Genomic DNA, 16,974 nt, shown 5'->3' on the forward strand with positions numbered 1-16,974 from the left:
CAACATTTAAGGAAAAAGAGGAACTGGTCTTAGCATCTTGGAAAAGAAGAATTATAGGTAGATTGGTTTAAGCATGTCTGTCTGATACACACCTGATGTTGCCCAATCTGTAAGAAGGCAGATTGGTTTAATATTTCATTGGTCATAGTTGAACAGCAGCAGGGGAAATAAGGTGAACCAAAACTTAGGGCAGTTTGGGCGTTCTCAAAAGTTTCAAGAGAAACAAAAGGGACAACTGTTGTGCCTATATCTGATAAAAAAAATCCACATCTCTTGTGATAAGAAAGCCTCATGATTGCAAACAAATCACCCAACATTAAACTATCTCCCAACAATAAAAGTGTCATGTTTTTGTTAAAAACAAAGAGGTCTTTTACACACCCTGATGATATATTGTCTGTTGTAATCCCCAAATCCAAGAAAGTACAAAGTACGGATTCTCCACATTCACATTAACTTGATTCAACAGAAGATATTCATAACTCTCTTCTTACATGAAAGGATAGGAGACAGAGAAATAGGGATGCCTGATAGAATAGACAACCCACAAAGCCTACTTCTTCCTCCCTCTCAGTTTCCCTCCCAAAAGGAAGAAAAAACAACCAAGCCAAGAATGAATTGCCTTTGAAACACTTGATAACCAGGGGTTCCCCTCTCTGGTTGAACAGGTCCAATGCCACCAGCACGCCTACCTACCGTTGCCCTGTTGGTAGGGGTGCCACATATGAGAAAAGACTCTCAACAGTTACACCTACAGAAATATGCATATGAGCAAACCATTAACAAAATGAAAAAGATAATACTCGAACCGGTAGAGCAATGCTGGGAACACCCTCTGATTCCCCCATGCAAAGGGGAATCATTGGATGGTGAGTGCCCTCTGTGGTGCCTGGCTGACCAGGACGCCACCCCGCTGCTGATAGCAGCCATTGTCGTTGGAGTATGAGTGTTGTTCATGTGTGTCCTGCATCATAGGACCTTTTACTTCCTTCTGATTCTTTGAGGAACCTAGGGTACACTCAGATTGAAAGGGTTCTGAACCCGACGAGCTTGCTGACTGTGTGGGAGGAGCTGAACCTGAACCCATATCCCTATTAGAAGAGGGATTAGTGGCATTATTATCGAGCTTCTTTGTATTGAGGAAACGACCTCCACAACCTCTTGCCCTTCTCATCGCGTGTTGGTGACGAGATTCATGAAGATACGGCTGTAAAAAGATATGCAAGATCAGACACCTATCCTATATCTAGCTCAGAACCAGAAAATCCAGAGTCAATTTGGCACAATTCTCTTTAATTTAAATAAATTTCATAGCTGAATGGAGAAAATGAAATAGTTTGCCCATATGTTAACAGGTGACATTATCAAGCAATGTTAGTATTGGAACTCTAGTTAGCCAACTTATGAGCTAAGTTTGAATCCAGCTTTAGAAGGGACGTAGTATTAGGGCGGATCATGGTAATGCTGAGAATAAAGATACTACACAGTGGATGGTAAATCATGGGCAGTGATGAAGGGTATCAATCACACTGTTTAACTCCCTAAGTCAATTGTGCCATCCAAATTTACTCGGTTTTGGCAGCACTGAGTCAGTTGAAAACTTCTTTGACTTCCCAAAGTAAATAAAGTGTCAATCACGGACTCGCCCAAATCGACGCGTTTTTAAACATTGGCTAATCAACAAAACATGAAAGATTTACGCAAATGACAATTTTGTTCCCCTCTTAAAAAAGCAAACAAAAAATAAAAAAATGCAATCCTTACGAATATGACAGCAACAACTGTCAGAAATATTAAACCAGTTCCTCGAGCAATAATTGGATTCTGTGGGAGATTCAACATACACTGGCAACGAAGAATCAAAACCACCCAAAGAAATAGTAAATCTGGAGACAACCACCCATCTAATTTAGCATCCTTAACATCCCAGCCCTAGCTAAACTAGTCCATAGCATTGTGTAATAATATACTTACCAACAAGGGTCAACATACCAAAACCCGAAACATTGCTTGAGATATCCAACAATAGTCCACTAACAATGCAAAAAATTTGAAAACTACTGCCATATATTATTTGCCAACAAAGATACAAGCATCATGAAAACCTCAATAACACCATATAGACAATCAATCAAGCACATTTACTTCTTTTGGATAGGTAATTCAAGGCACGTGCATATACCTTTCTGACTTTTATCAATTTCTTTTCCAATTCAGCCTTGGCACGTGATTGTCTTCGCCTCAGAATGCCATGGTATTGCTTGGCATTCACATAAACGGGCTCCTCTGCCATTTCAAGGGGCAAAGGCATGCGCGTATGATGCATTGCAAGTAAATGAGGATGTACCTGACACATTTGACAAGGATCGTTAATCATAAATTCATTTTTTAATGGACGTAAATTTGTCATACGTTCAAACATTAGTTGCTTTTAAATATTCTTGAATAAATTTTGTTGGTCTGCTGTATTGTGGAAGATACAGTACAAGAAGTTTCACTGTTCACATATAACAGCATGCGGCACTATAGCAAAGAACTGTAATCCATATATTAATTACTCTTTCTTGGGTACACAGCAAAAACTCCACTTTCTAGCAAATATCTAACCAAAAAGGAATAAAAAAGAAGAAAACAGTTACAATTTTGCATGCAGCCTATTATTTCATACAATGTTTTAAAAGGGCGCATCAAAAAAGAAAAAAGAAAAAAGAAATAATGTCGATGACTCTCTAGCAAGGAAGGTTTTCTATAGGATTCATTTCATAGAAAAGTGCCTATTAAATATGTTGATATGATTAAGGATATGTACGATGGAGCAGTAACTAGTGTCAGAACTATAGATGACACGTCTAGTGAGTTTTCAATTACAATAGAATTGCACCAAGTATCAGCTCTAAGCCCTTATCTTTTTACGCTAGTTATGGATGAACTTACGGAGGGTATCCAGGATGAGGTGCTGTGGTGTATGTTATTTGGAGATGACATAGTATTAATTGACAAAACCAAAGTAGGAGTTAATGCAAAGTTAGAGTTATGCAGAACTACTTTGGAATCCAAAGGTTTTAGACTGAGCAGGACTAAGACAGAGTATATAGAGTGCAACTTTAGTAATGTAAGCAGGCGGGGCGAGGAGGTACCTAAGAGGGATATCTTTCGCTATCTTGGTTCAATCCTACATAAGGAGAAATTTAAGAGAACGTTAACTATAGAATAAGAGTAGGTTGGTTGAAGTGGAGGCATGCTTCAGGAGTTCCGTGCAACCGTAACATACCTACGAAGTTGAAGGGAAAGTTTTATAAGACAGCTGTGAGGCTAGCCATGTTGTACGGCTCAGAATGTTGGGCCACTAAGAAGCAGCATGTGCATAAGATGAGTGTAGCAGAGATGAGAATGCTTAGATGGATGTGCGGCCATACAAGGTTAGATAGAATTAAAAATGAAGACATCCGTAAAAAGGTGGGGGTGGCACCAATTGAGGAGAGGATGAGAGAGCACCGCTTCAGATGGGTTGGGCATATCCAACGTAAGCCTTTGGATGCTCCAGTGAGAAGAAGTGACTCGTGCCAAGTTGATGAAGTCAAAAGAGGTAGGGGCAGACCGAAAACAACTTGGGTAGAAACAATGAGGAAAGACTTAATGGCTAGGAACATAACAGAGAACATGACCTTAGATAGGTGAGAATGGAAGAAAATGATCCATGTAGACGAACCCAACTAGTGTCAGGATTAGACTTAGTCAATTTGAGCCAGGTAGATCCTTTCACCTTTTTCATGAAAATTCTCTAAAGGAATCATTAGCTGACCCCAACTAGTTTGGGACAAAGGCTTAGTTGAGTTGAGTTGAGTACTCTCTCGCAAGGTACGTGTCGACCGGCTAGAGCTTGGTATTGGGCAAGCCTTGCCCCATTTGTAGAGGCCATTTTTTACTGTTATCTCATTCCATTCACTTTCTTATTTGTTCTGTTTTCATCGTTATTATCCTTCACGCTAGGTGCCCTCAAAATCAAATGGAATCAAGGTCCAATTTTCCAGTAATCTCATAGGCAATGTAAGACAACTAAATCCATGACAGAAGAACCAGACATGAATAACAAAAAAAAGTTTTTTTTTTTTTTTGCATCAATCCTATCAAACTTAGACATGGACACATGTGGACAAGTGTCACGGGCCATTTTTGCATCCAAACCCATGATGCCTTACTTGTTCACAACCACCAAGCCTGTCGTGCCCAACTTTGAATCCACTCTCATGATTAGCCTACATCAAGAGTACATCGAACACAAGGCCCTCAAGCCAAATGTAAGGTCCATCCAGGTGCTGAGGCATGATGCAAATACACCAAGTCTTATGACCCAACAACTCAAGGAACAGACCTATGCCATGAACCAATTCGCAAGAACAGAAGTCCCACAAGGCGACTCTAGGCGTCTTGAAGCGAGGCCAAGTCCAGCCACGCTCTGTTGCGCCAAGTCCAAAGACTTAGGTGCTCACACCACTGCATCAAGGGACGATTAGGATCGCTGAAGCCCATCAAGGAATGAAGCATTGTACTACATCCCAATCTGCCAAACCCAAAGGCTTGGTCCGAGGAGCAAGCATGCCCCATGGACTAATCCCAGTTGGCATTATGAATAAGAAGTGCCCTCGTCTCATTGCGCCTTCGAAAGTATGTTGGGAGAACATGTTGGGTGGGCACTTATATTGAAGAGGGTTGGTTGGTCCTATTCTTTTTGGGGTTGGCTCTTGTGACATGCTAGCCCAGGCCCAACATGTTGTGGGTCGAACCTTGGTGGCTTGAAACATAGTGGCAAATCGACTTGCATTTTGTAGGCTTGCTCTAAGGGAGCTTTGGGTGCAGAGAACACAACCCAACATACCTAAAGACAGTGTATGTTGGGTCGTGTTCCAACTCGCATTGTGTGTACGGACGGTGCACGAGGCTATAACTATACTTTGCCTCACACCCATGACACAAGGCATGTCCGAAATGGAGATTCTAGAATATTACATGAAGCCACGCTAAAATGGTGCACTGTAAAACAAACAATTGCACTTGCTAATAAAACCGAATTCAGATTCCCAGTTATCTCATAATCCTATTGATAAAACTGAATGCATGAGAAGCACTTAGAAAAAACCAATAAAAGAGACACTATATCAAATCTATCTAAATTGGACATGTTTGCTGGTGTCGGACAGAAACATTAGGTTTCTATGGCAAAGATCCTACAACATTAGGTTTCTATGGCAAAGATCCTACAACATACATATAACAAATATTTCACTTGTCTTAAAAAATAAAGCAAATTGAACTCTAGGTTAACATTTTCCAGTAATATCAGAATCAATATTCTAGTGGCTGAGCCTTGACGCAAAGGTAAGGTTGCTCCATTGTGACCTGGTGGTCACGGGTTCGAGTCACGGAAACAGTCTCTCTGCAAAGCAGGGGTAAGGCTGCGTACATCTAGCCCTCCCTAGACCCCGCAATGGCAGGAGCCTCGTGCACTGGGCCGCCCTTTTCTTTATCAGAATCAAGAGTCTGAACCTGAATATTTGACAGGATAAACACTCATAAACATAGAAAAAAGTGAGATTTGAAGCAGACCTATCACGTTTAGACACAGGGATGTTTGTGTTGTAAAACCCAACATGCAGACATAACTGTACAATTATAATTTAATCTCAAATAAAAAAATATAAAAACCAGTTCATAAAAGCATAAAGTATAGGAAAAAATTAGGCACATGGCATTAAAACTGTGTGAATAATATGAAAATATACAAGTAAAATAAATCAAGAAAAAAAAAGATTATGTTGTTGCTTCTTCTAATATTTAAGCCTATATGTACAATACATGCCTGACACAGCAATTTTAGACAGTGGAATGCCCTTGTTAGAAAACAATGAACTATGAATGACTGCATTAGATACCATAAGTACAGAATCGAATGATCAATGACAACAGGTTTCAGACCAGCCACAGCTATTTACTAATATGGAGAGGAGAGGGGACAACAAGTGGAGTGAATACAATATGTCATTCTAGTTTGGTATGAAGGTCAGTGGAGAATTGATAATCGAAGAAGGCCCCAAAGACCGAGTTCAAGATAGCCAGGCGACTATCAATCAAGGACTGCTTCTTGCAACTGGCATTAGTAGATGAAAATTGCTAAAAGACAGTGACTCTTAGGTCCGTTCCTAACAGTCACTTTTTCTGCCTCACATGTTCCATGTGGACATGATCAGGTCCATTTGACACAACATATCATTCCGAAAAAAAAAGTATTAGCTCATAAGAGTATAAAGCTACCTAGATGAACATATAAGTACACTTACACTAAATAAATAGCATATAAATAATACAAATAAGAAAATAGAATATTCGAGGTTTTCTCTCTAAAAGGAGTGTTCATGTGTGTCCGACACATAAATCGAGATTGGATAGATACCGTATGAAAGCACAAATATTGTAGTTGACAGATCTGCTAAAGCTCAAATAATCAGGTGACATCCTTCTAATCATATGATACAGGTTTCATACCAGAGTCTGAGCTCCATAGGCAGCCATAACCCCACCATAATAAGGATCAGAATATGGATATGATGCACAAGGCTGTAAAAAATTAAAAAAACATAGAATCCCATCAGCAGTATTTCCTGGCAAAAGCATGCATGGGAACATTTACTTCTTGTTAATAAATTCATTTGTTCAAGCAAGATAAGAATGAAAATATTGATGTTTCATACTAAAAAGAAAAACGAAAAACATGGAAAAAATCTTACAGCTGAGTGACCAAGTTCCAATTGGGTATGTGGTAGCATGTACTCAGCCATCACCGGAGGTGCTGTAGATGTTGCAGGCTGTGGATGCTGATGCTCAGGTCCATGGTTCCCATCTACCATAGAAAGAAGAACCTTATTAATACACAACAGCTTTTATATCCACTCAACAAGATAATAAGATGAGTTCTTTAGCTGCCATGGAAAGGTCCTTCATATAGAGCCCAACTGAATGCCATGAATAGGAAACATCTGGCTACATCCCAATATCATATTCCCACAGGCAGGGTAGACTTTGGACCTAGATTTAAAAACTTAAATCAAAATAAGATTATTCATTTTTCCATTGATCATCAGTTCGACAAAACGGTAAAAACATATGCAAAATTTTCTTGTCCTTCAATGAACAGCAAATGAAAAAATTACTGACTACTTCCAATAAAAAAAATACCTAAGACATGTAGCATGTATTATGAAATTACAAATTCCACAGCAAGAAGAGTTAATAGAGTACCAATGCATACAATAACTATAAATAATACAAATTTAAGGCACTTTGGTCAAAACCTATCCAATATTTTCCACACCATAAAGCTAAGCCACAAAATCAAGCTGCGAAAGAAATAGGACCCATGTACATGTTGATTATTCATAATTAGAAAGTTGTATCCTACCATTAAAAAAAATATATTTAAAAGTTGTATCCAGTTCAGCCTGCATTGTCCAATCCATGGTTTTTCCTTGTGGGAATCCTCAGAGTATAATCATAAAATAAAAGTGAAAAATAAAGTCAATTATATTATCCATGGGTAAAATCAGATCATGATACATAGTCTTGGAGAGCAAACATAAAATGTAAAGAGTAGAGAACACAAGGACTAACACTTGCGAGTACTAGATTAAATATTGCATCGGATCCAAATAAACCTTTTAAGTAAAAGATAATGTTGCAATTGACAAAACTTAGAGAATTAGAAATTGCCTAAAGAAATTTGCAACAGAGAGAGGAGATCAAACAGAGTAGTAGTTTTGACTTTTCAGTATCTCAAAGCATTGCGGAGGAACCTATATTAAAAGCATCTATTAAAGCAAATAGCCACACCAATTAACAATGCAAAAAAAAAAAAAGAACTAATTTTAAAAGCAACTGTGTTTATACCAAGTTACATCACAATATATAGATAAAAATTACAAACACACACACACACACAGTCTCTTGACACTGGGTGAATGTACTAAGTCAGATCCATTGAGACTGCCTGCCAATAGTTGCAATCAGAGAATCTCCCAATAAAGAATAGGAGAAGGTTATGAAGAAATAGAAATACCTAAAGACAATCTCCCAATATAAGTGTTGTATAGCAATACCTATAGAATTGGCCATTTACCTAAAGACAATTATTTGAAAGGTGAATCATTCGATAATAAGGGGATAATTGTAGTCAATGGTAATCATTTGAGAATGAGGGGATATTGTGGCGGTGGTGTTTTCCCCCTAAGTGATAACAACAAAGTTTCATTAGATAAAAGAATAACAGCTCATTAGGTAAATGGCCAATCCAGGTGTTTCATGGATTTTCCAAACATATAAAATAGTGTTTGCATTGCCCCGCATGTTAATCTTTTAATCCTGTTCATGACTATTGATGTCAACTGGAGGAACATTTTTTTTTTTTTTGGGTGACTTCGAAGATTATTATAGACTACATACTTGAGCAACCACGAAAGATAAGGATGAGTCATGTCTTCTAGAATTTGATGAAGCTTGCCAAAAATTACAAACCAAGATTGAGCCCTCCACTCCAATAATCTAAAATAAAGAAACCTCTCCGATCTTAAATTTACGTAAAAATATACAATTTCACGAGACAAACCTATGAAGACATCTCAAAATGCACACAATTCGAAGGGAAAAAAGCAGATTGTGTTGCCATACTTTTAACCTCTTTACTAACATCAGCCCCCTGATCCACACCATCATCAGCTACCGATTGGGAAACTTTTGAGCCAGCATCTCCACCACAGAGTTCAAGTGAAGACGATTTTGATGAGCTCTCTGATAACACACCCGGATACGCTACATTATACCCAACAACACGCAGCCAAGGCTGAGAACAGATTGTCGGAGGTGGAACACCATTGGCATTGGGTTCTATCGAATTTGCATTTTCATGTTTTGAGTGCATGCTTCCCGACTTTCTTTAGTGAACTATTTACCTCCTACCCTACTATACAAAGAGATTCCAAATCAATACAACACAGTAAAATTCATCACTAAAAGCGATTGTAAACATAACAATAAAAATAAGGGCATGAATGTCGGCATCACCAGATCCAAGAAAAAGAAAATCAACAACTAATCAAAGCTATAATAGAGACAAAGAGAACCAAGTACAAGAACAGGCAAAGAAGATAAACAGTGGAAGCATGTCCAGATCATCAGATTGAATGAAAACTTATTAACAGGGGAATGAAAAATTCACTTTTTCCCCCACAAATATAATTTTCTCAAAGCTTGGTACTCTTCTGCAAGCTACCAGCATGGTTTAAATTTTCGGTCGAAATGTGTCGTTTTCAGTTGAAGCCCAAATGAAATTCCCATTGAATCGGAAATTTACAAGATTTTTGCCAAAATTCCTCCAAAATTTCACCGAAATTCGGACCGAAATTTAAGAGTAGCCGAAATATTTCCACCGAATTTTACAAGATTTTGGCCGAAATTTCCACCCAAACTGAAATATTTTGATTTCTATAAAGGCCAAAACCAAAATAAAAACTGAAATTTAAAACCTAGGCTACGGGGACCAACGATATTCCAAATGAACAAGAAGAAACAAAATCATCAGGAACTAAAGATAAAGAAAACTTAATTCAGGGAAAAAAATTCTCCCCTCTAAATAAAGAAAAAAAAAATTCAAAACAAGTGTTATGCAGCAAAATCATCATCATAAACTCAGAAACAGTGAAAGAGTCCTTAGAGCAACAAATGAATCTAAAAACCCTTAAAATTTGACAATCTCTAACTGATCTAACCCTGAAATCTTACAAAATATGCAAAAAATATAAAATAAGGCAGCGTTTTCTCCAAGCCAGGGAAAAAAGAAACCTAGAATATGATCACAAAAATGAAAAAAGAAAGAAAGAAAACGAGATTATCATACAGCAATCTCATAATCGGTTTCCAACACGATCTTTGAAACACGATTATACGATACGAACTGGTCGTACATCTAGAATTCATCCAAGTACCGACAATCAGACCAAAATCGAGTCACGAAACCCAAAACCCTAACCCTAGTAATATCTAATAACTGAGAAAGATAAATAACGGATTAGGAGTAACAAAACAACTGAAAAAGGAAAAAAAAATATCTGAGAAAACTTACCGATCGAGAGCAGTAGAAGAAACCTAGAATTCTCTTCTATGATTTTCCACCCATCGATTTCTCTGTAAACACATTCCTCTGTAATTCACCGAGGAAGAAAAAGAAACAAAAAAAAATAGAAATAGGAAAAGAAAAAGAAAAAAAAAATCGATTTTCTTGTTCACGGAAAGATGTCGCTCGCTGCTAAAATGACTTTTTTCTCGGACAAATTTTCCCCCGGTAAAATACCTCCAAAAAAATATTTAAAATATAAAATCTGGTATCTTTTTGCATAATGACGGTTGCATCCCTACCCCTGTCGCATGACGCTTCTGCCCCTGCATTTTTTTTTTTTTACTTTTTTTCTAATGGGAAATGTTAAATTCGCTCTTCTTCTTTTTTTAATAACTTCGGACAGCCCACTCTAGTGTAAAATAGTAGTGATAACTCATAAATACACTAGAGGGGGCTGTCCCAAGTAAAAAGAAGAAGAAGAGGCAGATGTATCATTTCAGTTTATAATTTGAGGAATGATAGATGCAAGGGTCCTCTTTATGCAAGGGCTAAAGAAGGGCCCTTGAATAGATCCACATCATTAAGTGCAACCGAATTCAGTTTCTCAACCTACTTTTAAAATGTCGTGGATCTATTCAAGGGCCTTGCATAAATAGAGACCTTGCATCTATCATTCCTCTTATAATTTTAATGAATACATAAGAAAGGATTATTTTTATCTGATCTGATCATCACTGTTGGATGGGTTTACATAGATCCAATGGTTAGGGTTTTTAATTATGAGACCTTTTGTTAAACGATACTGATATTGACACTAACTGAGCTTGCCTTTCTTGTTTTATTTATGTTCTGAGAGCTTTTTGGGAACTGTAATAACCTCTTACACCTATTTAAATAATAAAAGAATCGAAAAGTTAGTGCACTTATTAAAACATGGCGGTGCCAGTATCCTTGTGAAGTAGAAGAAAAAAAAAAATAAAAAAATGAAGGATGAAGTGTGGCGGGAGCTGAGAAGAAAGAAGAACTCTCCCGCTCCTCAACGAGAATTCCCCCCTAATAGTAGATATGAAGATGCTAGCTCTCCCCCCATTAAGGACAAACCACTAGAAAAAGATGACAAAACACTGTGAACAAACCACCAGAAGTCAAGGAAGAGCCAGAGAATCAGGAAGTTGAGTAAGAAGAAGATAGACCTCCTGAAACATTAGGCCTATCAACTTCACTGAAGCTATCAATCCATACTAGAATTCGCATCAGAATCATTCAAGACGGATAGCAGGAAATTGATCACAATGAGCAAGGCATATGTTTCTTTGCCATCGGTTTGCTAGTAGGATCCTAGTATATAAGGATCTCTTAATCCTTTGTTTTCCCAGTCTAGTGTATACCTTTCTTTAATTTAATAAACCCGTAGGGGTCACTGCTAAACCTCAACTTACCTATATATAAAAAAAGAAAAAAAAAACATAAAAAATATTTAATTTTGAACGACAACAGTGTTACTTTAGTCATTTTAAGGTCTATTAATCTTAAATTTTCCTAAATGATTCAAAAGCCCTTACGAAATTATCGTTTTAACCAAATTATCCTTATTCATAAGGATACAACTGTCATTTTATAATACAGTCAGCTATTGGAGAAAGACATAACTACCCTTTGTATTTTATAGAACTATACATACATACAAGTAGGCCTCGATTCACTATCCTAACCGTATAAACAATGCCATCATAATTAATAGAAAAATAAATTCCAATGGCCCCACGTCAGGTTCAAAGAGATACGGGGGGTATTTCAGGAACCCGAAAGATGGTAAGGAAAGAGAAGAGAGGCATTTTCGTCATTTTATAAGCACTATCCAATAGCCGCCCTGATGCCTAATTTTCCGTTCCCTGGTTAACCAATGGCCGAGTTAACTAACCGTAGGTCCAGTTAGCGTCAACCACTTTGGTGAGTGGCACCTGACACCCGATTTGACACTGCAACGTGTCGCAAAGATTAGGAAGCGGGGCCCACTTAACCATTAGCTATCGACACGTGGCTAGAAGAGCGCCAGTAGTTGTTGAGTTAACGGCAACAAGACGGAGCTCCGCCGTTAGGGGCGTCGCCCTGTCTTGGAGCAAGGTAGCAGCCCGGATCCGGTCCGAATTTAGGAAGACACGGCCCCAATCTCATGACGGAGACCGTTAATTACTAGAACCGGACCGTCCGATTTACGATTCCGATGCTTGCACGTGGCGGTGCCAGGCCCATTTTGGGAAGCCAAAGACAGCTCATCGAGTAGATATACCATATAAAGTACTAAAATACAAAAATTACGTGGGGATTTTGATTTTATTTTGTCGTCTTTCTTCTTTTTTTCAGACCGGTCTTTCTGGAATTTTCTACTGGGCTCTGTTCACTTGCTTTCTTAAGAAATGACAGCAGAAGAAAGTAAGCCAAATTTTTCAGGGACCGGACATGATTTGACATTTCTCGCCGTTCACTTGTTTTCTCTTAAAAGTGAAATTACACATGTGGTTAATGACGTAGAAAACCAACTTTCTTGCACTTTCCCTCTAAATTTTCTCACCAATAAGATGGGAAAATCACTTTCCTGATAAAACCACTTTGCCTGCATACTTTCTTTTCCTCTCTCGGCCAAGTGAACAACGGAATTTTCTCACAAAAGGAATTTTCTCACAGTTTCTTTTCATGTCTTTTTCAGTTTTCCACGTCAGAATTCTTTTCCTTTCTTTTCTTTTCTTGCAGCTAGAAAAGAAAAGTGAACAGAGCCTTGGGGATCGTGGGGCCGGCTGGAGGGTAGTTTTGTCATTTAATGAGTGGGTTTGATGCCCCCGTATCAATTGGAATGTATTGCATTGATATCTTGATCAAGGATTATGAGCGAATTTGATCGTTTGATCCTACGGTAGATTGGAGAAGATGATTATTTTCTAGAGCAATGATAAATTCACCCTGTATTTTTCAAAATGGACTGTACAGTACACACCATAGGATGATCCAAACCGTCCATTTGATAGGCCACAATGTGACTCCCTCTTTAGATCGAAGGGTTATACTCATCCTCTGGAAATGATTTTTGGGGCACAACCTATTTACGTAGTGGCCTATCAAATGGGCGGTTTGGATCATCCTATGGTGTGGGTTGTACAGTTCATGTTTAAAAATACTTGGTGAATTCATTCTAGAAGGGGGTGAATTTATCACTGCCCTTTTCCTATTAAAATTGAATCAAAATAGGTTGAAAATTAAATTGGGGTTTTAAGATCTTTTCATCTTCTCACCTTTTTCTTCTTCTCTACCTTGGGCTTATCTACTCTCGGAAATAATGTAGAGGGCCTTTTGGAGAAGCCCTTGTCCCAAATGCATGTAAGCCTCAGAGCTTCTAAGCTTCTAAGTCTTTATTTCGAAGCTTCTAAGTCTTTATTTCTCCCTGTTATAATTTCTCCATGTTAGTTACTAGGCGTAGGTTGTGAGAGCCATAGGTCAAGTCTCACCAATTTGTAAGGAAACTAAAGTGTACAAAGAGTAGGAGAGAAAGTCTACTTAGGTTTAGCAACCCATGAGTTTTTTCAAAATCTCAAGAGTGCACTTAGGTGTAAGATAGTGTCTCTTGATAATCTACGCATCCTATGAGTCTTTTTACATGACTAGTCATTAAATTAAGGGCAATGATATTCCCCCACTCCCAACAGAAATCGTTAACTTTTAAGCCTTCTGGAGCTAACCGTGGCTCCTCCACGCCTTTGTATATCCTAACGATATCTGTTAAAGGAGGGGAAAATATCCATCAGAAGGGGGGAAATATCACTGCCCTAAATTAATTAATCAAAGACATATAACATCAAAGTCCCTCATCTGTCTATTCTAATATGGCCTATCCTTGAGTACCAGGCCTAGGTAGAAAACTCATCCATTCTAAGATTGTAGAGTGTGAATTGATCAGAGCAAACCATGGATAGCTTTTCCAAATATAAGTAGATAATACATCTGTAAAATGGTTTATCTTTGGAAAATAGTTGGGGGTCCCACATTTTTAATGACTGAATATATTACAACAACAGAAACACTACATGTCCATTGAAATAAATATTTAGGGGCCGTTTAAATACCATCATTTTAAAATCTTGGATCTCTTCAAAACTTTGGATTGAAGATAACCGGAATATTAAATCCTGAATTTTGAAATATGTTGTTTGGATAACATCATGTAATTTTCAAGGATTCAATATTATGTTATTTGGATGCGATCCTGGATTATTTCAAAAGCTGCATTTTTGTTTTTAACGTTAAAGGAGGCGAATTTACCTCGTGCAGTGCAGTGAAACATTATTATATGTGCATGTTAGTGGGGTTAGTTAGATTGTGGTTATTAATTATGTGGTTATGGGTTTAAGGTTGTGGATGTTAGTTATTTCCTATGTGTTATGTAAGTGGGTTAGTGGGGTAGTGATGTAAAACTACCTTTATGCTTGTATTTAAGTTTGTATTTTAATGGAATGAAGAAAAAAAGAATTCTACAGAAAAGGAAACTTTTTAGGAGAGTCATGGTTCCTCTCGATTTGAACCACTAGGAGGTCCGGTTGCCTCGAATCAACCTCCCTTCCCTTCTCTTTCTATTTTCTATTTCCGTTACGGCCAATTAGGCACGTAACACATTCTCACATAAACCGTTGAGGGGGGCGGGGTTGATAAAATACCACATATGTGGGGGTTTTCACTACTTAATCAAGATGTAAACAAGGAAACTTTACAAATTAAATTATGATGAAGATGGTGCTTCTGAAAGCAGGGGTTTTTTTTCCTTTATACTAGCATGGATTTGATGATACTATATTTTTCGTATGGAAGAGGAATCACATGGGAATTACTTCATGTATGTCCTTCACCTTGCTCACTGAAACTTATGCTAGTACAAGCTTTTCACTGCATTACAGATTTGTACTTCATATTTCACTTATTTTTTTATCTATCATATGTAGATATGCCAGCTTTTGTTGCCCCATGCCGTGGTGTTCTCTACCAATTGAGTGAATTTGCAAATGGCTGTCGACCAGAAATATGGAGTTATTTAATTACATCATTAGTTCATTACGATATGCAATAGAACAAATTTTTGGAGTCTTTAAGGCACGCTTCCCCATATTAATGTTTGCCACTTCATATCCTTCCAAAACACAAGTGAAGATGGTATTACCGTATTAGCGACATGTGTGATACATAATCACATCAGAAAGGAGAAAAGGACTTATGGACTTTTTTTAATTATATACGGACTGGGGACTCCAATAGAAGAAGAGGAGCCGATTGCAAAAGTTTATCCAAAAGTAATGTTGATAGTACATATTACCTCTCAAAAGGCAACAACGAGAGAGAGAGAGAGAGAGAGAGAGAGAGATTACAACTTTGAAACTATTGCAAATGCAATGTGGAATCACCGACAGTGAATCTCATCTGTGATTATTTCATTAAAAATGGAATCATGATAGTGAATGTCATCTCTAATTATCTCATTAATAATAAATTAGAAGTCCTTAGCAGCAATTTCTTTTGGAGAAATTCCTTCATTCGTGGATATGAGAAGAAGAAAAAAAATGAGAAGCTTCAAGGCGCGTAGTCGTTTTTCTTAAGACGTTGACGATATTCGCCCCCACCAAATTTGTGCAAGGGGGTCCACGAATTCGCCTCCAAGATACAATGAAGCCCGGTTTCAAAATAATTTTGTTTGATGACGTTTTGCACTAATGACACCAAACCAAGAATCACCCTTAGATTTGACAAGTATGTGAGACCCAAGTGTTTGTTTCTCCAGAATAACAAACACTTGATAGATTTTCTAAAACACAAGTGAAAAAATACGTTGTAGGGGAAACTGCAAGAGAGAATCAAGAGACTAAAAATTTCATGGTTTTCTCAACATTGAGTATATCTAATCTGGACGTTTTTTCTCTCTATTTATAGAACACTTGTGTTCTTCTAAGTAGAAACACCATTTGGAAACATCCCTTCAAAAGTTCAAACCAACGTTTCTTTGATTGTGTCTTTTCACTTCTTGAATGGTCACGAACCTTCATGACGTGTGTCTTTTGGACATCGAACTTTCCATTCATGACTCTTGAAAGCAAAGGTCACGAATCAATTTGAAAAACCCAAGAGAAACACCCATACGCTTTATCTCTTCTCAAAACATTTTGAAAAACTTTTTCAAACTTTACTTTGACTCTAAAACGTGATTTTAAAAATCCCAACAATTTCTAATAAATATTGATTATATCATTTGAGTGCGATGATTCACTTCAATTGATTGATGGTGAGTATACTGTAATAGAACAATTCATGGAGCTTTTTTCTTCCAGTATTATGTCCTTTTTACTATTTTCACGTGGTGATCATGGTCTCTCACCTAGTTTTGGTCTTACTAGTAGTGAAATAATCCATTTGAATGGTATTACTTGATAGTACTAGAATATAAAATTATTTATTAAACAATAGAGAAAACTAATTCTTAAATAGTACAACATTAACTAAACAACGAATGGAAATAATTCCAGGTTAGAAAACTATGTCAACAAACAGAAGATAAAACCAACTAAGAATAAGCTATTCATGATAACATCTTTCACGATGAGTGCTTATTCTAGCTAAATCCTATCACACAATCAAGCATGCCCTATAAATCACTTTGCACTTCTAAATAACACTTTAATTTGTAAAAAAATTTCAAACAAAGTGGAAAAATTATGAAAGACAAGTAAAAAACTCTCTTTCCATGAACTGATCAATTTAAACAATCCAAGATTGTGTCAATATCC

General features: G+C 37.4%; 1 protein-coding gene across 3 annotated transcripts; it reads right to left on the reverse strand.

The window, feature by feature from the left end:
* Window positions 1-326: 326 nt before the first annotated feature.
* On the reverse strand, window positions 327-10,383 carry LOC143848993 (nuclear transcription factor Y subunit A-1-like). 3 transcript variants are annotated; one of them, XR_013235516.1, is made up of 7 exons: window positions 10,166-10,382; window positions 8,716-9,007; window positions 6,783-6,895; window positions 6,541-6,612; window positions 2,183-2,347; window positions 810-1,207; window positions 327-703 (listed from the first exon to the last, which is right to left on the reverse strand). XR_013235516.1 is itself a non-coding variant. In XM_077358048.1 (6 exons), exons 2-6 carry the CDS (start codon window positions 8,963-8,965, stop codon window positions 860-862), a joined length of 948 nt encoding a protein of 315 aa, XP_077214163.1. In that variant the 5' UTR covers window positions 8,966-9,004; window positions 10,166-10,383; the 3' UTR covers window positions 327-859. The 3 variants fall into 3 exon arrangements, 2 of the variants coding, with proteins under 2 accessions (XP_077214163.1, XP_077214155.1); XM_077358048.1 differs by having other exon boundaries at window positions 327-1,207; window positions 8,716-9,004; window positions 10,166-10,383; XM_077358040.1 differs by having other exon boundaries at window positions 327-1,207.
* Window positions 10,384-16,974: the final 6,591 nt, after the last annotated feature.

Source organism: Tasmannia lanceolata, unplaced genomic scaffold, assembly GCF_043159265.1.
Source record: "Tasmannia lanceolata isolate RefF3 unplaced genomic scaffold, GAP_Taslan_0.1 ptg000003l, whole genome shotgun sequence".
NCBI classification, from domain to species: Eukaryota; Viridiplantae; Streptophyta; class Magnoliopsida; order Canellales; family Winteraceae; genus Tasmannia; species Tasmannia lanceolata.

Bases quoted from the DNA above. Each gene is read 5' to 3' on its own strand.
- LOC143848993 (XM_077358048.1), bottom strand. From the start codon at position 8,965: ATGCACTCAAAACATGAAAATGCAAATTCGATAGAACCCAATGCCAAT. The intron at 6,896-8,715 runs GTATGGCAACAC...TTTCTATGGTAG, and splicing joins TGTTAGTAAAGAGGTTAAAA to ATGGGAACCATGGACCTGAG. The intron at 6,613-6,782 runs GTAAGATTTTTT...AATTTTTTACAG, and splicing joins TGGAACTTGGTCACTCAGCT to CCTTGTGCATCATATCCATA.